The sequence below is a fragment of the Kryptolebias marmoratus genome, linkage group LG7 (assembly GCF_001649575.2).
Source record: "Kryptolebias marmoratus isolate JLee-2015 linkage group LG7, ASM164957v2, whole genome shotgun sequence".
Taxonomy (NCBI): Eukaryota; Metazoa; Chordata; class Actinopteri; order Cyprinodontiformes; family Rivulidae; genus Kryptolebias; species Kryptolebias marmoratus.
The window spans coordinates 5244346-5267414 of NC_051436.1; the positions used below are offsets into that span (position 1 = coordinate 5244346).

At 44.6% G+C, this 23069-nt stretch overlaps 1 protein-coding gene across 1 annotated transcript; it reads right to left on the reverse strand.

Annotated features, from left to right (window-relative positions):
* Window positions 1-5745: 5745 nt before the first annotated feature.
* Window positions 5746-22041, reverse strand: dok1b (docking protein 1b). Its single transcript, XM_017427977.3, has 5 exons — window positions 21645-22041; window positions 10670-10990; window positions 9482-9575; window positions 9212-9384; window positions 5746-8075 (listed from the first exon to the last, which is right to left on the reverse strand). Exons 1-5 carry the CDS (start codon window positions 21699-21701, stop codon window positions 6675-6677), a joined length of 2046 nt encoding a protein of 681 aa, XP_017283466.1. The 5' UTR covers window positions 21702-22041; the 3' UTR covers window positions 5746-6674.
* Window positions 22042-23069: the final 1028 nt, after the last annotated feature.

A 23069-nucleotide genomic window follows, 5' to 3' on the forward strand; every position in this document is an offset into this window, starting at 1 on the left:
ACGTGAAGTCAGGACCTCGCAGGGCCTGATCATGAATCGTACAAAAGGAACTCGAAGACGTCTCTTCCAGGAGCCGAGAAAAGCCCGTGGAGTTTATTTCATTTCATTTTTAGAATAAACGCGGAGCAGAGAAGTCGAGCTGAAACATGAAGCACTATAAATGAAGGGGTTTGTTATCAGTTAAAGGGGTCAGTATTCCCTGAAGGAACACATATCGTCTGCTGGTTTAGCTTTTAGGAGCATCTCGTCTCGAGAAAGGGTGGATTTGCCGCCATTTTTGGTCAAACTTTGCGAAGCGACGATGCGCATGATCTCACGCAGAATCCGTTTCTTTTAAAAACAAAGAAAGCTGGCGACTCTCAGCTACTACCGCACCAAGTTTCAGCTCCACGTCGATAAAAGCCGACAGGAGGTATGGTTGTTTTTGTGAATGTCGATCAGCTGCGGCAGCCATCTTGAATCAGTCGTAGAGGTGCATCCAGGGATTTCATTTAAAAACCACCCACTGGTTCATGAGATATTTGGCTAACACTACAGACAATCGAACAATTATGTTGCTTTTTGGGCGATGATGCTAATTTTTCAAAAAGCTGGGTCACAAAGTCCTGAATCAGGTTGAAATAATGGCTTATTTTCTTGATCGCACCTCAGTTTCAGACACTTTTTTGAGGCGGCATAGTAACGACATAATTTTTTTTTTTTTTTTTTACACAGCACAGTGAGCTGAAAAAGACTGAATGAAATCGTGTTCGCAGACACAGATGACTGTGAGAAGCTTCCCACGCAGGCGCTCAAAATAAAAGCCGGTGGTCTTTAAGTGGAAGGAGAGGAAATGGGACGGTTTCGGGGGGCCTCTGAAGACAGAACGTGCCGATACCCATCAGAAGCACCAAAGACCTTTTGAGGGTTCGTTAGCGCAGCCTTCAGACGGAACGAGGAAACCCAGCCAGGTTTCAGGTAAAGGTTTTATTTTAGGAAGAGCAGCTGACAGCCGGGATGTTTCCTCTGGGTTAAAAACGGCATCTCGCCTCAAACAGCGTTGAAAAGATTCACTTAAAAGGAACCGCAAATCGGAGCGAACATCTTTCAAGATGAATGATTTTACTGTAAAGTGGTAGCTGGGAGTTGTCCTTAACACGCACTCCGAGTGCTGACAGTTTGCATCAGAGCTTTGTTCAAAACTTTAATCAGCGAGGAGGCGCGCGATAACTCGAGTTATTATTTATGTTGCATTAAATAACAGTAAAAAGAAACAGGATGAAGCACCAAAGATGCTCGTTTAGTCCTCCTTCTTTAGACAACAGACTGAGATTAAAACAGTCTGTCTTTGCACGATTAAAGAGTTAAGTTAAAGCGGCGTCAGCTTCACTTTTCTTTCTGGTTCTTGTCCATCCAGGTCGTCATGATTTCTCCTTCAGTTCTTTCCACGAGCTCGGCATGTTTTCCCTGTGAGGTCAGGGAGGAGGGTAAAGAAGAAGGCATCACTCTTAGCTGTTTCAACAATAATCCAGAGTTTTTTTTATGGAGGTTAAAGAAGGAAAATCAACGCAGATCATCAGTAAATTTTAGATTACTGCAGGTCAGAAGCCACTCTTCTTTAAATGACGTCACGATCACAAAGGTCGACTTAACATTTGCCAAAAGGCACCTGATCGGCTCTCAGCTGATGAGAAAATAAAATCTCAGAATAAACAATGTGCATTACTTCATAGTTAAACAAAGGAGTCAAAGATTGACAGCTGGGAGATTTATTCGAACAAAGAATATGGTTTACCACGAACCGGGCAGTCCTGTAATCTGCATCTCTCTCTCTGAGTAGCACTTTTAGATACTTTATTATTATTCCTAAGACTGATCACTACCCTCTGACAGACACTGGCCTCACAGATGGACATGTTTTCATTACACTGGTAGACTCTACACCAGGGGTGGCCAACCCTGGTCCTGGAGGGCCACCGTCCTGCAAGTTTTTCTTGTTTCTCTGCTCCAACACACCTGATTCAGAGGTTAAATCACCTCTTCATGTTCTGCAGAAACCTGTTAATTATCCATTGATTCAAATCAGGTGTGTTGGAGCAGAGAAACAAGGAAAACATGCAGGATGGTGGCCCTCCAGGACCAGGATTGAACACCCCTACACACTAACCACATTGTTATTCAAACTAAATAACCTACGAGATGAGCTCCAGCAAGTTTATCTAGCAGAACCAAGGTGTTGAGCGTCACTTCACCCAGACTAACCCTACAGGTAGTACCTCACCGGGCTGCGACTGATGGCGAGTAGTTGGCGAACAGCATTCAGAGGGAGTCTCAAAGCGTTTGTGGGAGCTCCGAAATCCTGCTGCTTGAGTTTTGAACACGTTCAAAAAGTCTCAAAAGGTCTGAAATACGCAACAATAATCAATAATGATTGTTGAAAAACTCCAGATTTGCCTGTGTTTGTTTCCAAAGTGTACTCCAGCAGATTAAATGATAAATGCGGGGCGGCGGATTATGTTGGCAGAGGTGGATAACAAAATAAGACGCCATTTAAAAAGAAAAATGGCTACACTGGTCACAATTTAATGAGACTGCAACTGAAAATTCACCCGTTTCATATTTTCTCCTAATTTTCCGTCACCGACGAACCTTCAGCAGTTTCGTAGCCCGGTAAGAAGATACGGCTGTTTCTCTTTAACGGAGACAGGAAGGTTAGCCAAGGCGAAGGAAACGTAAATGCAGAACAACATAAAACAATGTGGAGTGAGTTTAGAACGTTCGAGATCGTGTGCTCACAATAAAAAAAAATTTTAAAAAGAGCTTCTGGAAAAGTCTGTGAAGGAAAACAATCTGGTCAGAGATTCGATCTTTCAGCTCCTATTTCGGTCTTTACACCGCTGTTTGTTTCAGTTCAGTTTTCCAGCACAGAGAAGATCAGAATAACCCTGCGTGCTGTCTGCTCTCCAACACAGAGTCACAAACTGACTGAAGAGTCCCGCGTTTCCGAGGTCTGCCGACGCCACGTTCGTCGTTCGTCACAGCATCAGCTTACAGCAGCTAAACAACCTGCAGGTGACAGTAACGTGATGCAGAAAGCAGCCGAATTTAAACACAGCTGTTAGCTTTCTGCGCAAAGACAAACTAACTTTAATTCTCCCCGTCTCAGCTCATAAAAACCGTCCGGCTGGAACAAGAACCACCTGTTTGTGTCAAGCCGAGTTTCGGTGCCTCTTGTTGTCGGAGCGACTCTGTTCTCTTTCTGTGAGCCTGACGTGACCTTTAGCGGGAGACGGGAAGACTGCGACCGAGGCAATAACGGCTGAAGGCTGTTTGCGCGTGCAGAAATCAAACCGCTGGGGCTGGAGAGACGTTGCTATGAGCACCAGGCAAACACGCCCACACCTTTAATAACACGAATTAAACAGGGTAACAGGAACTTTCTCACATGAATCACAAGTTTATTCCTTTCCTGCTCCGCTTTTAAAACCGTTTGTACAAACTGTTGTGCAGAAAATACCAAAAGTGCCTCCTGTTGATTTGACTCTTTCTTCCTCCAAGGTCTCAGACACAGAGGGTTTGTATCGAGAGGCAGAGCGACACAAAGTAACCCGGCAGCGATAACGGAGCGCACGGCGACGCTCGTCCCTCAGCCGGCGTGCAGCGGCGGGCTCGTTTTCACACTTTCACACGTAGAAGTGGCTGAAGCAGACGCACACTCGCAGTAACGCTGCAGAAGCGTGAAAAGGTCAAACGAGACGAAAAGACGAGTGAAGGAAAGAGGAGGAGGTGGCAGAGAGCAGCGTTACGTAACAGAGCCGCAGAGGTTGAAGCGTTGCTGCAGCCGGTCAACGCGTTCGTGGCAACGTTTGCCTTCAGACAGACACATGGCTGCCAGGTTCTCATGTGTTCATTAGGTTTTAGAGTGCAGCCGGTAGTTGCAGGGTCAGTTTATTATTTTATTATTATTATTATTAACATTTATTTAACCACGCAGATCTTTTTTTCAAGGGAGGCCTGAAGGCAGCTTAACATGCAGGTTTTTAGTCTGAGGGAGGAAACCGGAGCGCCCGGAGACACGAGGAGAACATGCAAACTGACAGACAGAAAGATCCAATCCGGGTCTTGAACCCAGGACCGTCTTGCTGTGAGGCAACAGTGCTAACCGCTAAACCATCGTGCAGCCAGCTGCCAAAGTTTTAGACTCCTGGAAATGACCGTTCTTTGCACAACCGTCCACAATCTCCAAACAAGCCAGCAGAGGAAAGACGTGCTGGGAAACCTGATGAGTTTCATTTGTACAGGTTTGTGCTGCGGCGCCACTTTCAGACACAACCGTCTCAGAGGAATAGTTCGAGTCTTTTAAAGCGGGAGGTTCTGTGAAAACGTTATTAGCAATTAATATCTGTTGAAGGCGGCTCTCTGAACAACCTCAGTTTGAAAAAATAGTATAATTCTGAGTGTGTTTACAAGCTGACGGCTGGTCTGATTATTAAAACATGAGCCGGAACTGACAAGAGAAGAAAATGGCCGACGACAACAGTTTTTAGTTTCACTCCCGTATCTCCAAGGAGGCTGAGTTTGTTTGTGTCTCCAGTTAGATCAAAACCCAGCTTGTAATTCTAGGTTTAGAATGTCAGATAGTTGGACACTATAATTAAACAAAAATCACGAAGCCTAAAAGTCCAAGGATGGTTTTCAGTGATCAAAAAAAAAGAAAGCGTAAACAAGCGTTTTAGCTCTCTGCTCAAACTGACGGCAGTGAAACCTGTAAGACACTCAGTGGTGGTGAAATAAAAGAGGCTTGCTTGAGTAAAAACTCATAATCCAAACTGTTAAATTCCAGGTTGTCGAAATAAAACGATAAATCAAACTGACCCAGGAGATAAGGCCGCGATCGAAGCAGAAGTCTGAATCACTTTATGGCCGTTTTATGATTTGAATTCGGTGAAAGGCTTCCCTGTACACAAACACACACGGGCTGTAAATGTGTAAACGGCTTGTTTTTTGGATTTTCCGACGAGGAAGTGTTGAAACATACGAGGAGAGAGCGAGCGCAGAGTCCTCTCCTTCCCCACCGTTCCTTTTCTTTTCTGTGTTTTTCCCCCCATCGAGTTCAGTCAGAGTTTAATGAGAAAAACAGAAGCTCCTCGGCTCTTTTGCTTTCTGTTTTTCTTCCCTCGATCTGTCTGAAAGACGGAGAGATGTAATCAGTTACTTTTCCTGTGCTGGGAAGTACTCTAGCAGCAGGTGAGGGGAAAAATAACACACAAAAAAAGAGAAAAGGTGGGCTGAAAACCAGTCAAGTGAACAACCTGTACCTGTTTGTGAGCCAAGCAGACAGGCAGATTCATCCAGCTACATTCATAATGTCGGCAGCAATCCTTTTTTCCCCCGTCACTTCAGGATAAACACCCGAAATGTCCTCGTCTTTCTGTCCCCGCCGTCCCCCTCTGCAGTTAAAATGCGCAGCGTGTCCGGCACAAACCAGCCTCCTTTATCTGTCGCTGCAGCAACCGGTCAACACAATTAGAGCCGAAAGGAAAGGAAGAAAAGCACCTTTGTTTTTTTTTCGGGAGGTTTTAGTTTTAAACGGTGCGATTAAATGGATGGAAACGAACCGAGACAACAAAAAAAACAAAAAGTGTGACAGAAGGAAGAGAAGTGGAGGATGAGGTCTCGAAGAGAAAGTCACAAATAACAGATTCTGATTGGTTCCTGGTTCAACTCACAGAGCCAAGGCTTAAAGATTCACTTAAGATATCTTAATATTTGTAGAGCTATTTTTATTTTCAAATATATTTACAGACAGCACAGCTGTTCCTGATGCATACATATATAGACTTTACAGAGGACTGATTAGTTTATCTTTCAGTAAAAACATTCAGAAATAGGAAAAATATCATGTGCAGAAAGTTGCTCTTGGGATTTGACCACAAGGTCCTTTTATGTGTTTCAAAAAACCTGAATTGGTTCTTAAAATCCAACTTTACGTGCCTCCGAAAGTTTCTTTTTTTTTTTTTATAACAAAAATGGCTCCTAAGATGCTTCTCCTACAGAAGAGCCCGAGGCTGAAAACCATTTTTCTGCTTGTTTTCAGACAGACTTAGGGTCATAAAATCAGTCAGAAAAACACAAAAACAAGAAAAAGATCCTCCCCCCTCACAGACGCGCTCCGGTCCGGTCCAACGGCGACTCCCGGCCGTCGCGTCCTCCGCTTCACATTTTATAGTTGAATGACACAGTGCAAAAAAACACGAATCTGAGCCGAGAGGAGCCGAGCCAAGCCGCTCTCTCAGCTCGTCAAAGCGAAGGCGAATCCCTCGGATTTCTCTGTAAATGTGTGTGTGTGTTTGAGTGAAGTGGCTGGCTCCGGCCACACTGCGGCTCCGTACGCCAATTATGGCTTTGACCGTGCAAACACTTTCCCCTTTCCTTCACCACGCACACAGGGTGGCCCAGCAGTGGTTGCACCCCCACGTTTCAAAACGCAGCCATAATGTGGTTTTTTGTTGTTTTTTTTTTAACGTAGCTGTGAGCAAATCTGCTCCGAACGAGCCGAGCGTCTCAAATATTTTTTTTTAGAGTCCACGGACGGAGATAACGGAGCTTCCTGCTGACAGCGACGAGTTTCAGCATTCTCCTAAGTTTCTTTCTGAGGAAGAGAGTAAACGTTTGTTTTCTGCCAAAGAGGAAAGTCAAATGTCTCCCAGGTTGTCATAAATGATATCAGGTGATCTCAGCGGCGCCGTGTGGTTCTGTTTGAGCCACAAACGAGCCGGCGGAGGCTTCTGTTTAGACACTTTGCTGTACACTTCCTTCCCACCTCCTCCGGCGCTCCACACGCTGTTGTTGTTGTTGTTGTTGACATTACTCCCGTGCTTCCCGGGGGGCGGCGGCACCGGCTCCTTCCGAGCAAACGGACCCTTGTTCGGTTTGGGGGCGGTGGCGGGTTTGGGCCGCGGCGCTGGAAGTTGTGGTGTGCCGCGACTTGGGCCCGGTTGCTTCGGAGATTGTCTTTGGGGATCTGACGGCTTCCCCTTGGAGGGGTTGCTGTAGGTCCCCTCCAGTACCGGTGGACCCCCCACCTCTTCCTGCCTCCTCTGGACGGGGGGTTCCAAACGGGCCTCGTCGTAAACAGTGATCCCTGAAAGACCCGGTACGGTGCTTCCTTTGGCGCAGCCTTCTGGCTCATCATATATGTGATCCACAGACGGGCCAGGAGGTGAAGACGAGCCTTCTGCTTTACCCCCTGGGGGTCTCTTGTTATTCACTCCTCGTCCTGCTCCTCTTCCTCCCCCCACTCCTCCATTCAGGTTCAGGGCGCTTGTTTTCTGGTTCAGGTCCTGGCCGATCTGGTCGTACACGTGTGAGTACAGGTCCGGTATCTTCTTGGCGTTGCTCACTCCAGGATGATGGTCCCCTTGGAGGCCGCCTCCAGAGACATCGTCTGCTGTTGGTCGATTGCGTGGGGTTGGCACTGGGGGTGTGCAGGGGTTAAGGGTGGGGTTCTGAACTTTGATGCTGTCCACCGGGTCAGAATAGAGACAATCAGAGCTGTGCACGGGCACGCGGACTGAATCTACTGGCTCAGAATAAAGATTGACTATTTCGTCGGGTGAGGACATAACTTTCCCTCTCAGAGTCCGTGGAGATGTCCCGCCTCCTCCCAAAACCCCCAGCATCCCTGGAGGTTCTGGTAAACTCCTCCCCTTGAGTCCCGTTCCACCTCCTTGCCCCTTTCCTCCTCCTCCTCCTCCTCCTCCATCACCTGCTTCTCTCTTTCCGAGAACTCCGTCAGCTGAGCCCGGCTTACTGCCGCCGGAGTCGCCGTCCGCTTCCCGACTGCTGCAGCTGCTGCTGTCCCCACTTCCCGACGTCACGCCACTGGGAACAGCGTTCCGCACATGCTGCAGCGACAACGGGCAGTCGAGGTCCAAGCTTTGGGGGCCGCTGAGGTGGCGGTCCTCCACCAGGTCTTTCTGCAACTGGATGGCCTGGTCCACCAGCGTGAAGATCTCATTGCCTTGCTTGGTCTCGAAGGTGAAGTTGCCAGGACCCGAGTCGCACCGGCGGCCAGCTTCGAAGGAAAACATCACCTGGAGGAAGAAAGGAAAATCAGGGAACATTAAGCAGGCTTCATGTGGAAGTCCTGGTTCAAGGGGCTTGAATAAAACCCTAAATGAGACAGGAAGTTGTTGAAGTTCCGTAACTTTTTTCCAAAAATCACACATTTTATCTGCAGAATTAAACTGTTTTTATTACAGGTGTCTTTATGTTTAAACAAAGTTCTGTCGTTACTATTTACTCATTATTCTTTCACTTTCAACATGATCTTTAAAATGTGCTTCTCAGTTAAAAAAACAGGTGTGCTGTGACCTTTGGTAGAAAGAACACTGGACGACGTAGATATTTCCCTGAAGAAAAGATTGGGACTAAATGAGAGAGAAAACCTGGCCTCTCTTTGGAGCGTGACAGCAGAAACAAGATTCAGAGTCTAAACGGGTCGCAAAAACCTTAACAGTTTAACAAGTTTGATGATTTTTTTGGAGATTTTTCCACAGAAGGTTCAGCTTAGCGTGTGATGAGTCACTCTGCCGAAGTTTTGGAAGGGTCAGACGCCTCAAAAGGCAAATAAACGTTACACTTCTTATACAGTTTACACATCAACACGTAGGTGGTTTTTATCGTCTTTCAACACAGTTTGAAAGACTTGTGGTTCTTATTGACTTCCATGGTGTCCGAGCTCTCATTTTGCTCTTTAAAACCTGAAGGGAAGGCCCATTTTAACTTGTGATATTTGTTCATAAAACCATGGTGGTTACCATGGTGACCCCGACGAGCCACTGGCAGCAGCTTTAACGCTTCTTTTGGTCTTAGTTCTCTTTACTTATCCAGTTCATACGTTAAAACTTCTGCGTTTTCTCGGCTCAGATCCTTACAAAGTCGAGGTTATCTTCTGCCGCGGCTCCAGTCAAACCTAAAAACATGATTTAGGCCAATCTTCTTCCACAATGCTTCCACCGGTCACTTTAAAAGTCACCTGTAGGTGTTTGGTCTTGTGCTACAGCTCTGACACATCAGTTACACAAAAAGCAAAATAACCACAAAAAAATATTCTGATCAGAAGCAGATAAACCAAGGCTATTCATGCTTCTTTCGTATAATCAGCCCGTGCAGCTGGGCTTCAGTTTAAACTTCCTCTTTTTGTCCTGTTTTGGGTTTTTTTGCTCACCCGGTCCCTGCCGTATCTCCTCAGCAGCTTGTAGGGCCACACCAGGACCTTCCTCTTCGTCTTCGGCTCCTTTAAGATCAGCACGTCGCTTTCTGCTTTCAGCCAGTAGTTCCCTGCCAGCCCGCAGCGCTCGGAGGCGTCCGTGCGCTGGACGGTCACCCAGAACTCGTTAACTGCAAAAAAACACAGACACCGGACTCTCGATCAGGTTTCTTACAAACGTGGATTCTTGCTGCGATCTTCAGCGCCGTGGAAGTTCAGATTCCTCACCCTCCTCTCTGGAGTAATAGATGAGATTTTCAGACATCTGCAGGTCCTGAGGTCTTCCGTTACAGTCTACGGCGGCGCTGCTGCCGTTGCCTCCCTGTTGATCAGCCAGAAAACCAAACAACTAAGAAAAGACTTCATGATGTATCCATCTTATACCTGTAAGCTTATAAAAGAGGCCGTTTAGTTATTAAATGTGATATTTCAGCCGTTCATACATCAAAACATTCAGCTGGTTCAGGAAACGGCTGCTATGACTTTTAGTTTTTCTAACTTCTTATACTTTTTAAAAAATATTTAACTTTATTTACAAATATTCCCCCCATAGAAACAGTTAGGATTGGTTTAATTCCTTCAAAAACGTTGTTCCCTTCAGAATCTGCCTCAGCAAACTGCCTCTGTTTCTGTCTTTTTATGCTACTTTTTAGCTCCTTTTGATACTTTTAGCTTCAAGGTAGCATTTTGTTACTTTTAACTCCCCTTTTTTTTATTTTTTTTTGACACTTTCAGCTATTTGGTACTGTTCTGCTACTTTGAGTTTTTAGTTAGCCTTTTGCTACTTTTATTTTTAAGCTAACGCGCCGCTTTAACCTGGAGTTTTGCTACTTTAAGATGGCCTTCTGATACTTTTAACTTTTAGTTACAGTTTTCCTTCTTTCAGTTTCGGCTTCTTCAGTAAGCTTCAGCAGCCCTTCAGCTCGCGTCATTCACTCCGTGTTCTCGCAGGAAATGATGGTTGTCGAGTTTTATCTGCCGTATTTAGACGAGGCAGCTCCCGAGGAACCGAGTGGGAAGAGTGAGAGTCCAACGGAAAACGAAGCGGATTAATTCTTGTTCCTGGAAGCGTCGTCTAACGGTTTGATTCGTGTGTGAGCAGAAGGCCTGAGCCCCGGGGTTTTCTTTTTCTGTGCGTGCAATAAAAGATTTAGGCCAGATTGGTTTGAGCTAAAATAATTTTTTTTATAATCACTTTATAATCAGTTACTCAACTAGATGGTTTTTTTTCTTTGTGTGGAAAAAAAAAGCTGAGACAGGAGAAACACAGAAGAGACAAACATCTTCAAACACACAAAGGAAGTCCTTAAAAAAAAAAAAAACTCATCCGCCCACGCCTGCTCTGCTGCAAACTCGTTTTTCGTTTTTCCCTTTTTGCAAACCGACCGAGCCGCCCCGTTTTTTTTTTTTTGGCACCTGAAATGCGATGTCACACATGGTGTCCATCCACTCCTTGGCGGTGTTCTTCTCCGCGGCGAACACGTGCGTCTTGTCGTTCGTCTCCACGCAGAACGCCGCCATGTTGTCTTTGGGGCAGGTCTCGGTCAGAGCGGGCAGGATGGAGATGCACTCCAGCAGGCGGATGATCTTCTTGTCCAGCTTCCTGGTTTTCTCGTTGGAGGAGCCTCCGGAGCCCGCGCTGGTCCCGCTGCCGCCCGACGGCGAGTCGAAGAACTCGAGGCGGGCGATGCCGTTTTGGCTGGCGGGGTAGAGCACGAACCAGTTCTTCTTCCATTTCTGACAAATAAAATAAAATAAAATTACTGAAGAGGCAAGCTGCATCTTCTCTATCATTGCTTTCATATTTAAAGAACAAAGTTTGTCTGTTTAGGCAGTGGAAAAACAACATTTTGCTCATTTTGTGGCTTGATTTGAACTAAAACTTGAATGTTTGAAACACTCATCTCTCCTGCTAACGTCAAAAACAGACAAACGAAGAACATGTCTCCTTTCAACGGTTTAGACAACGAGCAAAAGGGCAACTGTGACCACGAATAATTAAAAACGTTCGAAAAGAAAGGAGGTGAATGCAGCCATTTCTTTCGAGCACCTGAGTCAGAGCGACATCTCCGGGTCTCTTTCTAACCTATATTAGAACGTGAGGCCTCGCGTGGGAGGAATGTGGTGAAAATCAAATGAAGTTTGAGTTTCTGCACACGTCGCTGGTACACCGTTAGTCATTCGGCGCACCGAGATAACAGACAAATCCCCCCCAAAATCAAAGCCAACGCTGCTCCGAGGACTTTAGGTTATTATCTGAATACAGTCGGGGAGGTATTTCAGGCGTGAGCGGAGCCCGATTTAACGGCTGCACAAACACGGTTCTGTGACATTAACCCACGCTGTGAAGAAAAGTGGAACTAAGTTCCTCCACAGCGACACGAGAGCCTCGTCGAGTCGTAAAGATGCCGATTACCGTGGAGCCGCTGAAGCTGATAACTCGTTGCCCCCTGCGTGACACTTCTGCATTTCGCCTCGGCTTGTGTCAAACAAACAATCGCACAACGCAACATTCACGATGACCCGATACATTAAACTGCTGAGTTTACTTCCTGTTTACGGCGATGATAACGGTTATTGTTCACCTCTTCTCGTTTTGGAACCGTACCCTGAAATACAGCCGGTCTGGCAGCTTCGCCGACTCTGTGCAGCGTCTGAAATGTTTCGCGTCTGTTTATAAATCTCCTTGTTTTATTTACCGCGAAGCACTTTGAGATTCTCGAACCAGCATTTTGTTTCAGACCAAATCAGTGAAAAAGCTACAAAAAATAAACCAGAATGTGAATCCCTCGTTCATTCACAACGACTAAAACGACATCTTTATAAATCCCAAAAATGTCAACTGCAGCCTACAGCAAGGGGTGGCCAAATGACGGCCCGCAGGCCATTTACGGCCCTCGGAGAGACTTTGTGCGGCCGGGCTTGAGAAGTTAATGCAAATAGACTCTTTTTTTTAAATCATTTTAAGGATGATATCTTTATTATTTTTAGGTTTTACAGAAAATCGGATGAAAAACCATCTTCTTAAAACGTGCAATATTAAGCACATTTCACATTTTTAATGTTTAATTAACCACGCCTATTATTATTATTTCATGGTAAAAAAGGACAAGCCATTACTGACTTTCACCAAAGAGTTGACTTTTCGTAACATTTGACATTACTGCTGATTTATAAATCGACAGAGGGGGAAACTGGACTGTGTTAAAGCAAAATAGAGCAAAAATTACACACATCATCACCGTTAAACCTTCCTTTGAACAGTTTTAGCGACCGTCAGCTACAATTTCAGCTCTTCGACCACCGTTTTAGGACGGGTCAGCCATGGTAGATTTTTGAAAGAACTTTCCCAGATTCGGGTTCGAACTGCGAGACAACAAAACCATCAATATAAAGGTCTACTGCCAGGCCAGTAAATAAAAAGTGACTCATTTTAGGTTTTTGTTTCAGATAATAAACTGAAATGTACTTTCAAAGTACAAGAAATCCAAAGACAGCCCCAACAAATCCAAGGAATTGAATGATTTTTAATTAAGGTAAATGTTTGTGGGGTTTTTTATCTTTCAGATCGACAACAATATACAACTCCTTTTCCACCAAAATGAATAAACTTTAGTTCCTTTCGCTAAAGTATTGATTTGTTGAGTTTAAAAATGGTCTACAGGCTCCGACTGAGGCTTCGTTAACGCCGCTCCACATTCAGACTTTAACCAAAACCAAAAATACGAATTACACAGATTTAACACACCGATGTCAAAACTGCTTTTTTCAATTGCTTCAAAAGAGGACAAAAACAGGAAGTGGTGGCTAAAAGACCTGACCATCTTCTGTATTTCTGCGCTTACGGTCAGAAATCCTGATTTCTGCTCACTGGGATACTGGAAGATCTTTCCTGTTGGCAGTGAAGTGATCTTTTATGACACCGGACCGAAACAGGCGGCTTGTTAGGCTGACTAAGAAGATAACGACACACATTCAAATCAGTTTGATATCCATCAAACAATTTAGTGACAGTCTGTACCTTACGAATGATATAATTATCATTTTCACTCCCATTAGGATGCAAATAGAGCTGCTTCCTTTTAAAGATGTTTTGGTGACTGAAGTTTCCCACAGGGAAGCATCTAGTCTTTTAGTCTAAGTTTGCCTCTGTGTGTGAGGTTTTATGGGGCTCGGACCTCCTGAAAGAATTTTAAAAAAGGCACCTCGGTCAGATCAGGGCGAGAGGAAACAACAGCCAACAATGATCTCTTCCTGCAGGAGGACAAACGGAACGGCACGCAGCACCGAACAATGACCCAGACTGCACGTGTGCGGAGCTCACACAAGTCTGATTAAATGTGGGACCTTTTGGCAGAAATCACATCGAGGCGGACGTACACAGAAAGAGCTAAAAGCTGGTACGGTTTGGGAAATCCCTCTCCTTCTGGTGAGCCGTGTTTCGCATCCGACTTGTGCCTCATTTCACTACATTACTCACAGAGTTTAGGTTTAGTCGTGCAGCGTGGCGGAAGCTGGATAACGGTCAGAGAGTGGGGCTTGTGACGGGAAGGTCAGCAACTTTATAAAAACACTGAACAGCAGGGAAAACCCAGCTAAAAGGGACCAACAAATAAAAAAAAACAGCACACAGACACCGGCTTTAAGTCATCAGATATCCCCTCATTAGTGGCATGTTCTTTTTTTTCCCTTAGCAGTAAGTAAAAAACATCAGAAAGTACATCAAACCTATGTGGTTTGAAGTGTTTATACTGATCAACTACAGCAGCATGTGTGTGACTAAAATCAGCGTGAAGAACTGTTAAAAATAAGTTATTTAACCGCTGAGACGGGTGAAGGAGTCAAACATATTAACATTTAGTTGCTTCTTTTTATTCAGCGGGTGAACTGGGGCTTGACAATCTGAGCGGGAGCCAAACAATGATAAAAAAATAAAATAATTAACTGAACTGCAGCCGGTTTGATGATTTCACCTCCGCTTTTCCTGCAGAGACTTGACAACAAGCCTTCTGTTGACTCTGAAATTCTGTGGAAATCACACGATTACTGAAAGTGAAACAAATACAACACATGTTTGAACTGGAGCCGCACAATGCTGGGAAGACGGGATACTACCTTTGAATATCGCGATGATGATATCCGCTACAACAAACCCACAGTTTTCCTCACGCCTCTCTTTGCCTTTTGTCGTCACAAAACTCACAGCGCTGTCTCTCTTCAGCTAACGACATTTTCAATTTACCCTGCAGCCCTAATTTCAATCTTGACACACGCAGAAATGCTGGACGCTGTCAGGACACCCCGTCACGCAGGACGATGACCCCCGACACGCTCACCAGGAGTGGGAAATTTGCAAAAAGAAAATCACTAAATAGTTTTTTTCCCCTGCTGATTCCCACATCCGTGAGATGCTCTCCTGCTCACGGTGGACATCCAGCCTTGGCACAACTCTAAAGGTGCCACACATCTGCGCTGTTTCCATGACCTTGTCGCCATCATGGCTAAAACCCAGCCCTCGAGGCGAGCAAACCATGATGGTGTGCTCCAAGTCATGGAAACACACATCCATGATTTGTCCGCCCAGGACCACACAATGATAAACCACCGCAACCCCGCTGCGAACGCTCTGTGCACCCTCAGCGCCCCTTGTGAACCAATCGCGCCCTGACACGTGTAACAAGGAGCTCGCCGTTCTCCAAATACGCACTGGAAGACCTCGCCAAGATCCTCCAAAGACCATCATCACGTGTGAAGAAATTCAGATACAGTTTTTATAAATATTTCTTTCAACTTCAACTAAAAGACCTGCTTTATTTTAAATATATATATATATTTCTATATTGGGTTATTTTAGTGGATCTCAGTAAGTTTTAGGTTGTTTAATCTGCAAAATGTTTTGTTGTATTTTTAATAAATCCATGATGTGTTTGTCCTCCAAACTGTAAATATCAAAGCAGGAGTACTTCCTTTTTGTTTGTACTTCCCCTTCATCAGGTTCACGGTACTGGACGTCCTCTAAAAGTCCGTCAGCTCTTCGCTGTCGCTTCCGGCGTGAAAGTATTCAAACCGTGAGTCGGTACAAGTTAAGATTTCGGATATTTGCATGATGGCCCTGGTACAACTGTAGCCCCGGGTTGTTTAATAACCATGGGATTGTTGTTTGTCCTTCCTGCGGTTTCAGTTTCCTGTTCCTTTTCTGAATAGAAGGCCCGAAGTGACCCAGGATGTATGTAAATATGACACGGGTCGTGTCGAGCTTCAGAGCGGCTCCGACACCAGGAGCTTTTTTGTCATCACAGCGCTGTCAAGATGTCTATATTAATTTTGTGGTTTTGTGAGTTTGCACGTGTGCAACTCTGACCGTCTCTCAACTCTCTAACCGTCAGAGAGGACAGGAAACGCGTGGGACCGTCATTACCCAGGATTCTCTCTGCTTCCTTCTTCTGCATCCAGCTCGGTGCGTCCGTCTGTTCTTGCTGCCGCGCGTAAAAAAAAGCGTTCAGGCAGACGTCTCCCAGTCCGAGCTGCGTGAGAACAGCTCGCGAGCCTCCACATCGAAGTGGAAATTCTGCAAAAGGAGATCGTGGCAAAAGAGACGCAGTGGGGCGGGAAAACTTCCTCGCCGATGCTGAAGTCATTGGACAACGAGAAGGGCCAGCAGGGCCCGAAATGAACAGAATGACGCTGCAGTTTGAGCGATTCTGTGGCTAAAAACACGCTGAGATGCAGGTCATTCTAGTAACCTTTATGTTGGGATTATTACCATCACAGGTACCTGCGCTCTTGTTTCACGCCCAACTAAACCACTCGACCGTGGTTATTTTAGAAGTTTATCAGAGCACATCTGCTGCTGATAGGGAGAAAATGAATTTATTAGAAAAGGGGCAAAAAAAAAAGGCGAGCGTGGGTTAAAATGAGAGGTCTACAGCTTTGACCCTGGGGGGGTGAATCATTTCAGTGTAACGCTTCGTCCCGCTCAGACGTGCTCTGCATGATCCGTCTTGTGCGTGCATACCGGCTCGTGTCGTGTCAGGCCGCCTGCGAGGGGGAAAAAAGGTTTTATTCTAATGTCTGCGAGGAGGTCAGCTCGGGTTAAACTGAGCAACTAGACATGCGAACAGTGACGACGTTTAACAGCCGGGAGTTTCAGGACTGTTCCTTCAAGACACGTGTCAAAAAATAAATAAAAATGTGAAAATATGTTTATCTGGGTTCAAAGTTTTTATGACGTCCTGTTAGAGAAACAGGAACATTTTTCATTCTTGTTTTGAAGATGGAGTTGGAGATCTTTTGCCCCAAAAATATATATATTATAGAAAATAAGATATATTTATTTGAAAAAACTCAAAAACTTTGGGTAGCTTAAAGGTAAAGGTCAGATCTGTTGAAGACGGCAGCACCACGCTCTGCTCTCGGCCCTACTCGGACTAGCCATTAGCTCGTTAGTCTGGTTAGAATTAAACTTCAGTTCCACAAAAACAAAGTAGTTCAAAGAGCCATCTACAACAGGTGAGACGTTAAGTCTCACAGCCTTTCCAATGAACCCCACTGAGAATCACCACAACTAATATGCACACATAAATTGTCCACACTGGAGCAAAAAGATTAGCTTAACCCTTCCAGGTTACCGTACCCTCTGGGCTGTCCTGCGTGTTTTTAGACGTGTTCTTGCTTTAAAACACCTGCTTTAAACGGACGACTCGTGGACGTGCTCCTGGAGGACCTGATGATTTGGCGAGGAGGCGATTAAACCGTTTGAATCAGGTGCGTCGGAGCAGAAACGCCTAAAACCTCCAGGATGGCGGAGCCACGATGCCCGACGTCTGACACCCCCTGATCTACAGGAACTACATGACGAAGGCAGACAAAGCTCTTGCTGTGATGCTGGTTATAAAATACGAGCTGAAGCACTTCTGTGTTACCAAAAACACGACTATAAATAACGTGTCGTCCGCGGTATTCTAAACAGGCTCACAAGTTAAATTAGTTATGTTCTTATTTAGCTTTAAACCTGCTTAAATGCATGAGCAGGAGAAGAAGAGCGGCGGGGTCACTGCATTCCTAAACACCCCCTAATAATAAAGCACGCCGTTCGTATTTGCCGGGACGTAGCTCATCGAACTGTAAGCGTCAGGTGGAGGATGACTGATGCGTGAAAAAAAAAATAAAACCAGAACAGCAGATGCACCAGTTTCAGTAACCTGTGTGCCTTTTTTTCTACACGCTGCATTAACACGTTCATGTCTGTCAGTATTTATACGTTCTGGATCCTGGAGGCACACTGCCCCGTCTGTTTGAAATGTTTGAAATGTTTTCCTGCTTCGGCACATCCGCTTTAAGCCGCTGAGCGTGAGCGGGCTTCGTGCTGCGGATGACCCGTTCAGGGTGAGCCGGGCAGAAACGTGCAGGGCGACGCGACTCCAGGACCGGGAGGAACCCCAACGCGCCAAACTGCTCAATGCCCCCTTTAATCAGCATGTTCGCCCTGCAGCTGCTCAACGATTGGCCCGAATCCCGTAATGGCCGCAGTGACGATAACGACTCCAGGTGTTTTTCAATGCGGCGCCGTCATTAAAGACAGAATGTGCATAGGTCCACGTACACAGAGATTTATAAACTCTCAGATATCTTTTTACAAACCTCAGAAGCTTTAGGCCATGGCACAGATCCAGCACCTTCTGAGCATTAATGTTGTGTAATAAATCAAATAAAAAACATCAAACAGGAACTACCTTTACTAACAGCTTAGCGCCTCGCTGCTGATGTCATAATCTGACTAATAAGTCAACTATAATGAACTTTTGTTTTCATTTTTAGATGTTTTTTAACTTTTCAAACTCACTTGATGAATTAAAAAAGAAGAATAAATACAATTTGGTGGTTTTTACTCTAATTAAACATTTAAAGGTGTGTTTATCCTGAAACTTGGTCCAAACCTGCATTATAATCTGAGTTTATTTTGTTTTTTTAACGGAATCAGATTAAAACCAGCTTCCTGTTTGAAGACCTGATCTGCAATTATTCTCAATCTAAACTACACCCAATGAGAAAATATACTCAGTGTTATTATTACTAATTTTCTTTATGATCAGGAATTTATAGAAGTAATAATCAATGAAGGAGCTACCATTCCTTGAAGGAATGCATATCACCCGCCGCCTTTCAGTTTTAGGCTCAAATCATCTCCAGTTGAGAAATGACGTGAAATTTGACGCGTTATCGCTCTCAGGGTCTGTGTTGGGAGTGACTCTCAGCGACTACCACAGCAGATTTCAGCTGTAGCCGTCTGGTGGCTGCAGCCATCTTGAATCAGGCTGACCCAGAAGCTAATCAGTTGCCGACTCACCCAGTCGTTCATGAGATATTTTGCTAACAGACACGGAGGAGGGGAAATGTTTTCCTCCGCCCCTTTCTTTCAGCGGTGGGTGATGAACGCAGTTTATAAACTTTTATTCTTAGCTATCAGATGACACCATCGCACCGTTTCTGCCTAAAATACACACGGAGCGTATTTGCAGACATGACACACTTCACCTGGTGACATTTCTTCCATCTTTTGTTTTCCTACTACGTATTTAGTGCTACGTTTTATGACTTCGGAAGAGAGATTCCTACTACGCAGAACAAAAACGAAGAAAAAGACCCATTAGGCAGGCGTTAAACGTTAATGACTGTTTTAAAAACCTTCCAGCCTGAGGGAAGGTAATTCCACTTCGACACGCCCCTTCAGCTCAAGCTACAGCTGAAACATCGCGGCTGACAGATCTCCTCGGCTTCGGGTTTCAGCTGAAAACATCCGGTAAACGGTTCAGACGAGACAAGAAGCCGGTGCAGATCCAGACACGACTTTCTGCTAAAATCAGCCGTTTTACACGCCGCCCTGCAGCACAGGTTTGCACCCAGACACTGAATCCAGGTCACACTTTGACTGTCGCTGCACCAGGAAACACCCGTGAGCGGAAAAATCTAAACTGCGATTAAAAAAAAAGTCATCACCGCAGATATTTACAGTAATTTACCCTTTGAGGTTTTGACATATTTCAGCTAATATATCATCATACTTCCCTGTAGTAGTTCTCCTTGTAACGTGGATATTCTGCTTTTATTTCTCAAACTACTTCTCCCCATAAAGTTTATTGTGAAAGGATTAGAAAGTGGAAACTGTGGTCACGGGTGAGCACCTTCACGTTGAGATTGGACCAATGAAAGTGAAGGAACATAAAGGTTCTCAGTTAGCAGAATTAGCAGCAGAACATGCCTCTGCACTTGAAGGGTTCCCTTTGATTCCCTGCAGGTTCCAACCATCTGGACACTGTTGGTCCAGATGATTCTTTAGCCTGGGTTCTCTTACTTTAATTATTCTTCACATATATTTAAAAGGACTGAATCATTGTTGTCAAATCAGTTTCCTCGGACCATTACCGTTTTACTCCAAATATCAGTGATCTTCCGTTCATTTGCTCTTACTGGAACATCAAACTATGTGCAGATGGTAAAGTAGTTTTTATACATGGAAAAAAAAGAAAAGCTTTTATATAAACCTTAACACCACAATCAGTTTGGCAGAACATGGTAAAAATATAACATTTCAGCTGGATGTCCTACACCAGGGGTGGCCAATCCTGGTCCTCGAGGGCCACCGTCCTGCAGGTTTTACTTGTTCCTCTGCTCCAACACACCTGATTTAAATCAGTGGGTGATTAACAGGCTTCTGCAGAACATGAAGAGGTGAGGAGCAGTAAGCAAGTAAAACATGGCAGATGGTGGCCCTCGAGGACCAGGGTTGGCCCCCCTTTGTCCTACACTAAGTTGCCAATATCCGTGCTCGCAAATGACCATAGATTTCCTTGTAAATAACAATCTATTGCAAAAAATAATAATGTTTTAGGATGGCAGCATTCCACTTCAGTCCTGGCTCCAGTTGGTCAACCTTTTGATTCTCAATCCGGTCTACAACAGGTATCGCAGACTATAAGGTTTCGACAGAACTGTCCCTGTAAATGTTGTTTTTTTGCAGAGTTCAGCGCTCGTTTGTAAAGAGTTCTTCGGCGCTCTGAGTGCAGGCGAGCTGTTCGCATACATCCTGACAGCTCTGCAGCAGAGACTACCACAACTTCACAAACTGGCTCCGAAATAGAAACTTAGGTCAAGCCTTGTTGCGGCACGCTCATGTCACATTTTCCAACCATGCACATGAGAACCAGCCCCTGTGTGTGTGTGTGTGTGTGTGTGTGTGTGTGTGTGTGTGTGTGTGTGTGTGTGTGTGTGTGTGTGTGTGTGTGTGTGTGTGTGTGTCCACTGACAGCTCTAATAATTCCTGTCAACAAACCTCACACTGGTTTCAGCACTGCTGACATTCGGCTTCCTGTTCTATTTTCTTTCATGCTCTTTTTTTTAATCCCCTTCATGGTTACTTATCTGAAAAGACTTCTTCTTTTGTGGGGGGGTAGTTGAGGTGGGGGGGTCACTTTCAATTTAAAAGCACAAAAAGACACTGAAACTGTGCTTTCGGCGGCGTATGAATATGCATTGTGTAAGCGATTTTAGAACAGGAAACACGGGCAGAATGTTATGTGTCATATGACCAGGAGAGACGGCCAAACAAAAGACCCTCTTTACTCATCTCACAGTCCGACTGAGCGGTTCTCCAGAGGGAGAACTGGGACGGCAGGATCAGGAGGAAACGCACGCAAGCTGCTTTTTTTTTTATTATCTTTATCTCCGGCTCCAACTTACGGAGCCTTTCATTCTGTGAGCTGCAAAAGTGACACAAGTTTACCACCCTTAAGTGCGAATCGGGGGTGTCAGACTACGGGCCTCCAGGCTCCGCCGTCCTGGACGTTGTAGGCGTTTCTGCTCCAACGCACCTGATTCAAACGGTTTAATCACCTCCTCGCCAAATCATTGAGTTCTCCAGGAGCGTGGCAACAAGCCGTCCGTTTAAACCAGGCGTTTTAAAGCAGGGAACGCGTCTAGAACACGCAGGTTTGACACCCCTGCGTGTAAAAACGTTGAGTCAGTGCATGTTCCATCTGTAAAAGGGCCTCAAACACCAAACGACAAAAAAAACATTAAGTTATTCTCCTCCACTGCGATGGAGGGTGCAGGTCGTCTCTGCTCTGCAGAACCTTTGGGTCCAAAAATAAAGCAGCTCATCAGAACAGGTTCCTGATGGGAGTCAGAGGAGGACACCAGGCACAAAGAGTGGTTCTGCTTGGGTTAAACTCTTTATTTGAGTGTGTGTGTGTGTGTGTGTGTGAGGGGGCAGACATGTAGCTGTGTTGTTGTTGTTTGCACGCTGCTGATGTTTATTTTAAACTATGTGCTCGTGTAGTCTTTTTTTTTTTTTTTTGCACCACAGTTATCAGTAAAAACAAACAGCCCTCCTTACCTTGCCGAACTTCTGGTGTTGCACGTAAAGTTGTCCCTCCTTCACGAACGCGTCCATTCCCAGAACCAAGCTTCAACCGAACCCGTCTAAATAAAACCACCTTTTTTTAATGGAGGGGTGTTTAAACCTCCAATAATTTCCCTCTTTTTAATTTTTCTCGTAGTTGTTGTTGGTTTTTTGTTTTGTTTTTTTTTTACTTCTCGACCGTTAAAGCGGTTTTCTCGTCACGCGCAGGTATCGATGTCATGGTGACGGTGGAGGAAAATAAATTAAAGATAAAAAAAAAATTAAATTAGAAAGTAAAAGGTCCAAACAGACACCGAGCGGTTCCGACAGAGTTATGAATGCCGTCCAGCGCTGACGGCTGAGTCCGCCTGTCTCCTCTCACTCCTCCTGCGAGGCTCCGAGAGGATGGAGAGGACCGGAAACGCGCGCGTCAACGACAACATCTACTTCCTGCCGGCGCTTTCAGAATAAAAGCCCGGCAGGCTAACAGCAACAGAAACGCTCGCAGCGACTAAAACACCGAATCTAACTGGTTGTTTGTGAACGTGCTGTGGCTTTTAGTGTTATTATTTACAAAAATTCTCTTGATTCCTTCCCAAAACATTGTTCTCTGAAACCTCCTTCAGCATACTTGCTCTGTTTTTGTTCCTTTTAGTTGCTAATTTTTAAGCTTTTAGCTGCTGTTTTTTGGGGTGATTTCAACTTCTGTCCTACTTGTTTTAACTTTAACAATTCAGTCTTCAATTAATTCAAGCAGTCAAATTGCATTTTTGAAAAAGAAAAGTGCAGTTTCTCCAGTTTGATCTGTGTTTATATTCAGTAAATCCCTAAAATTGTCTTTGGCATCACTTCATTTCGTTTGTTTTTCAAATGAGGGGCCAGAATAAAGTCCTAGTTTGACAGATGAAGTCCAGATAGCTGTATTTTAGAATAGAATAAAATAGAAACAGCCTTTATTGTCCTGCAAGGTGTCACAGAAGCAAGAAATACAAAGGTTCACATAAAAAGTATTAAAAACAACATATAAAGAAGTGAGAATAACAATAATAATAATAATAGCAAAGAGTATAGGGATACAGAAACACAAAAACACATCTAAAAAAAAACTAAAAATGAGGAAAACCAAGTTAGCACAGAGGGGCTGTAATAAAATGAAACTAAATGTGTTTCTAGTTCATAAAAATACTATTTAAAAATGTAAAATAAGTGTTAAAACCTGTTTGTTCCTTCATAAAGAAACCACGGGATCTTCTTGTTTTAAATACACATTTCTTTATTTCTTTTTTTTCTTACTTTGAAACATTTTTTTTTTCATTCAAATAAACCACAAGAAAAGAATCAACAGCAGAAAACAGATGGAGAAATAAAATCAAAAGAGATACTTTTACAAAATTAATAGGAGTTACACACAATATCTGT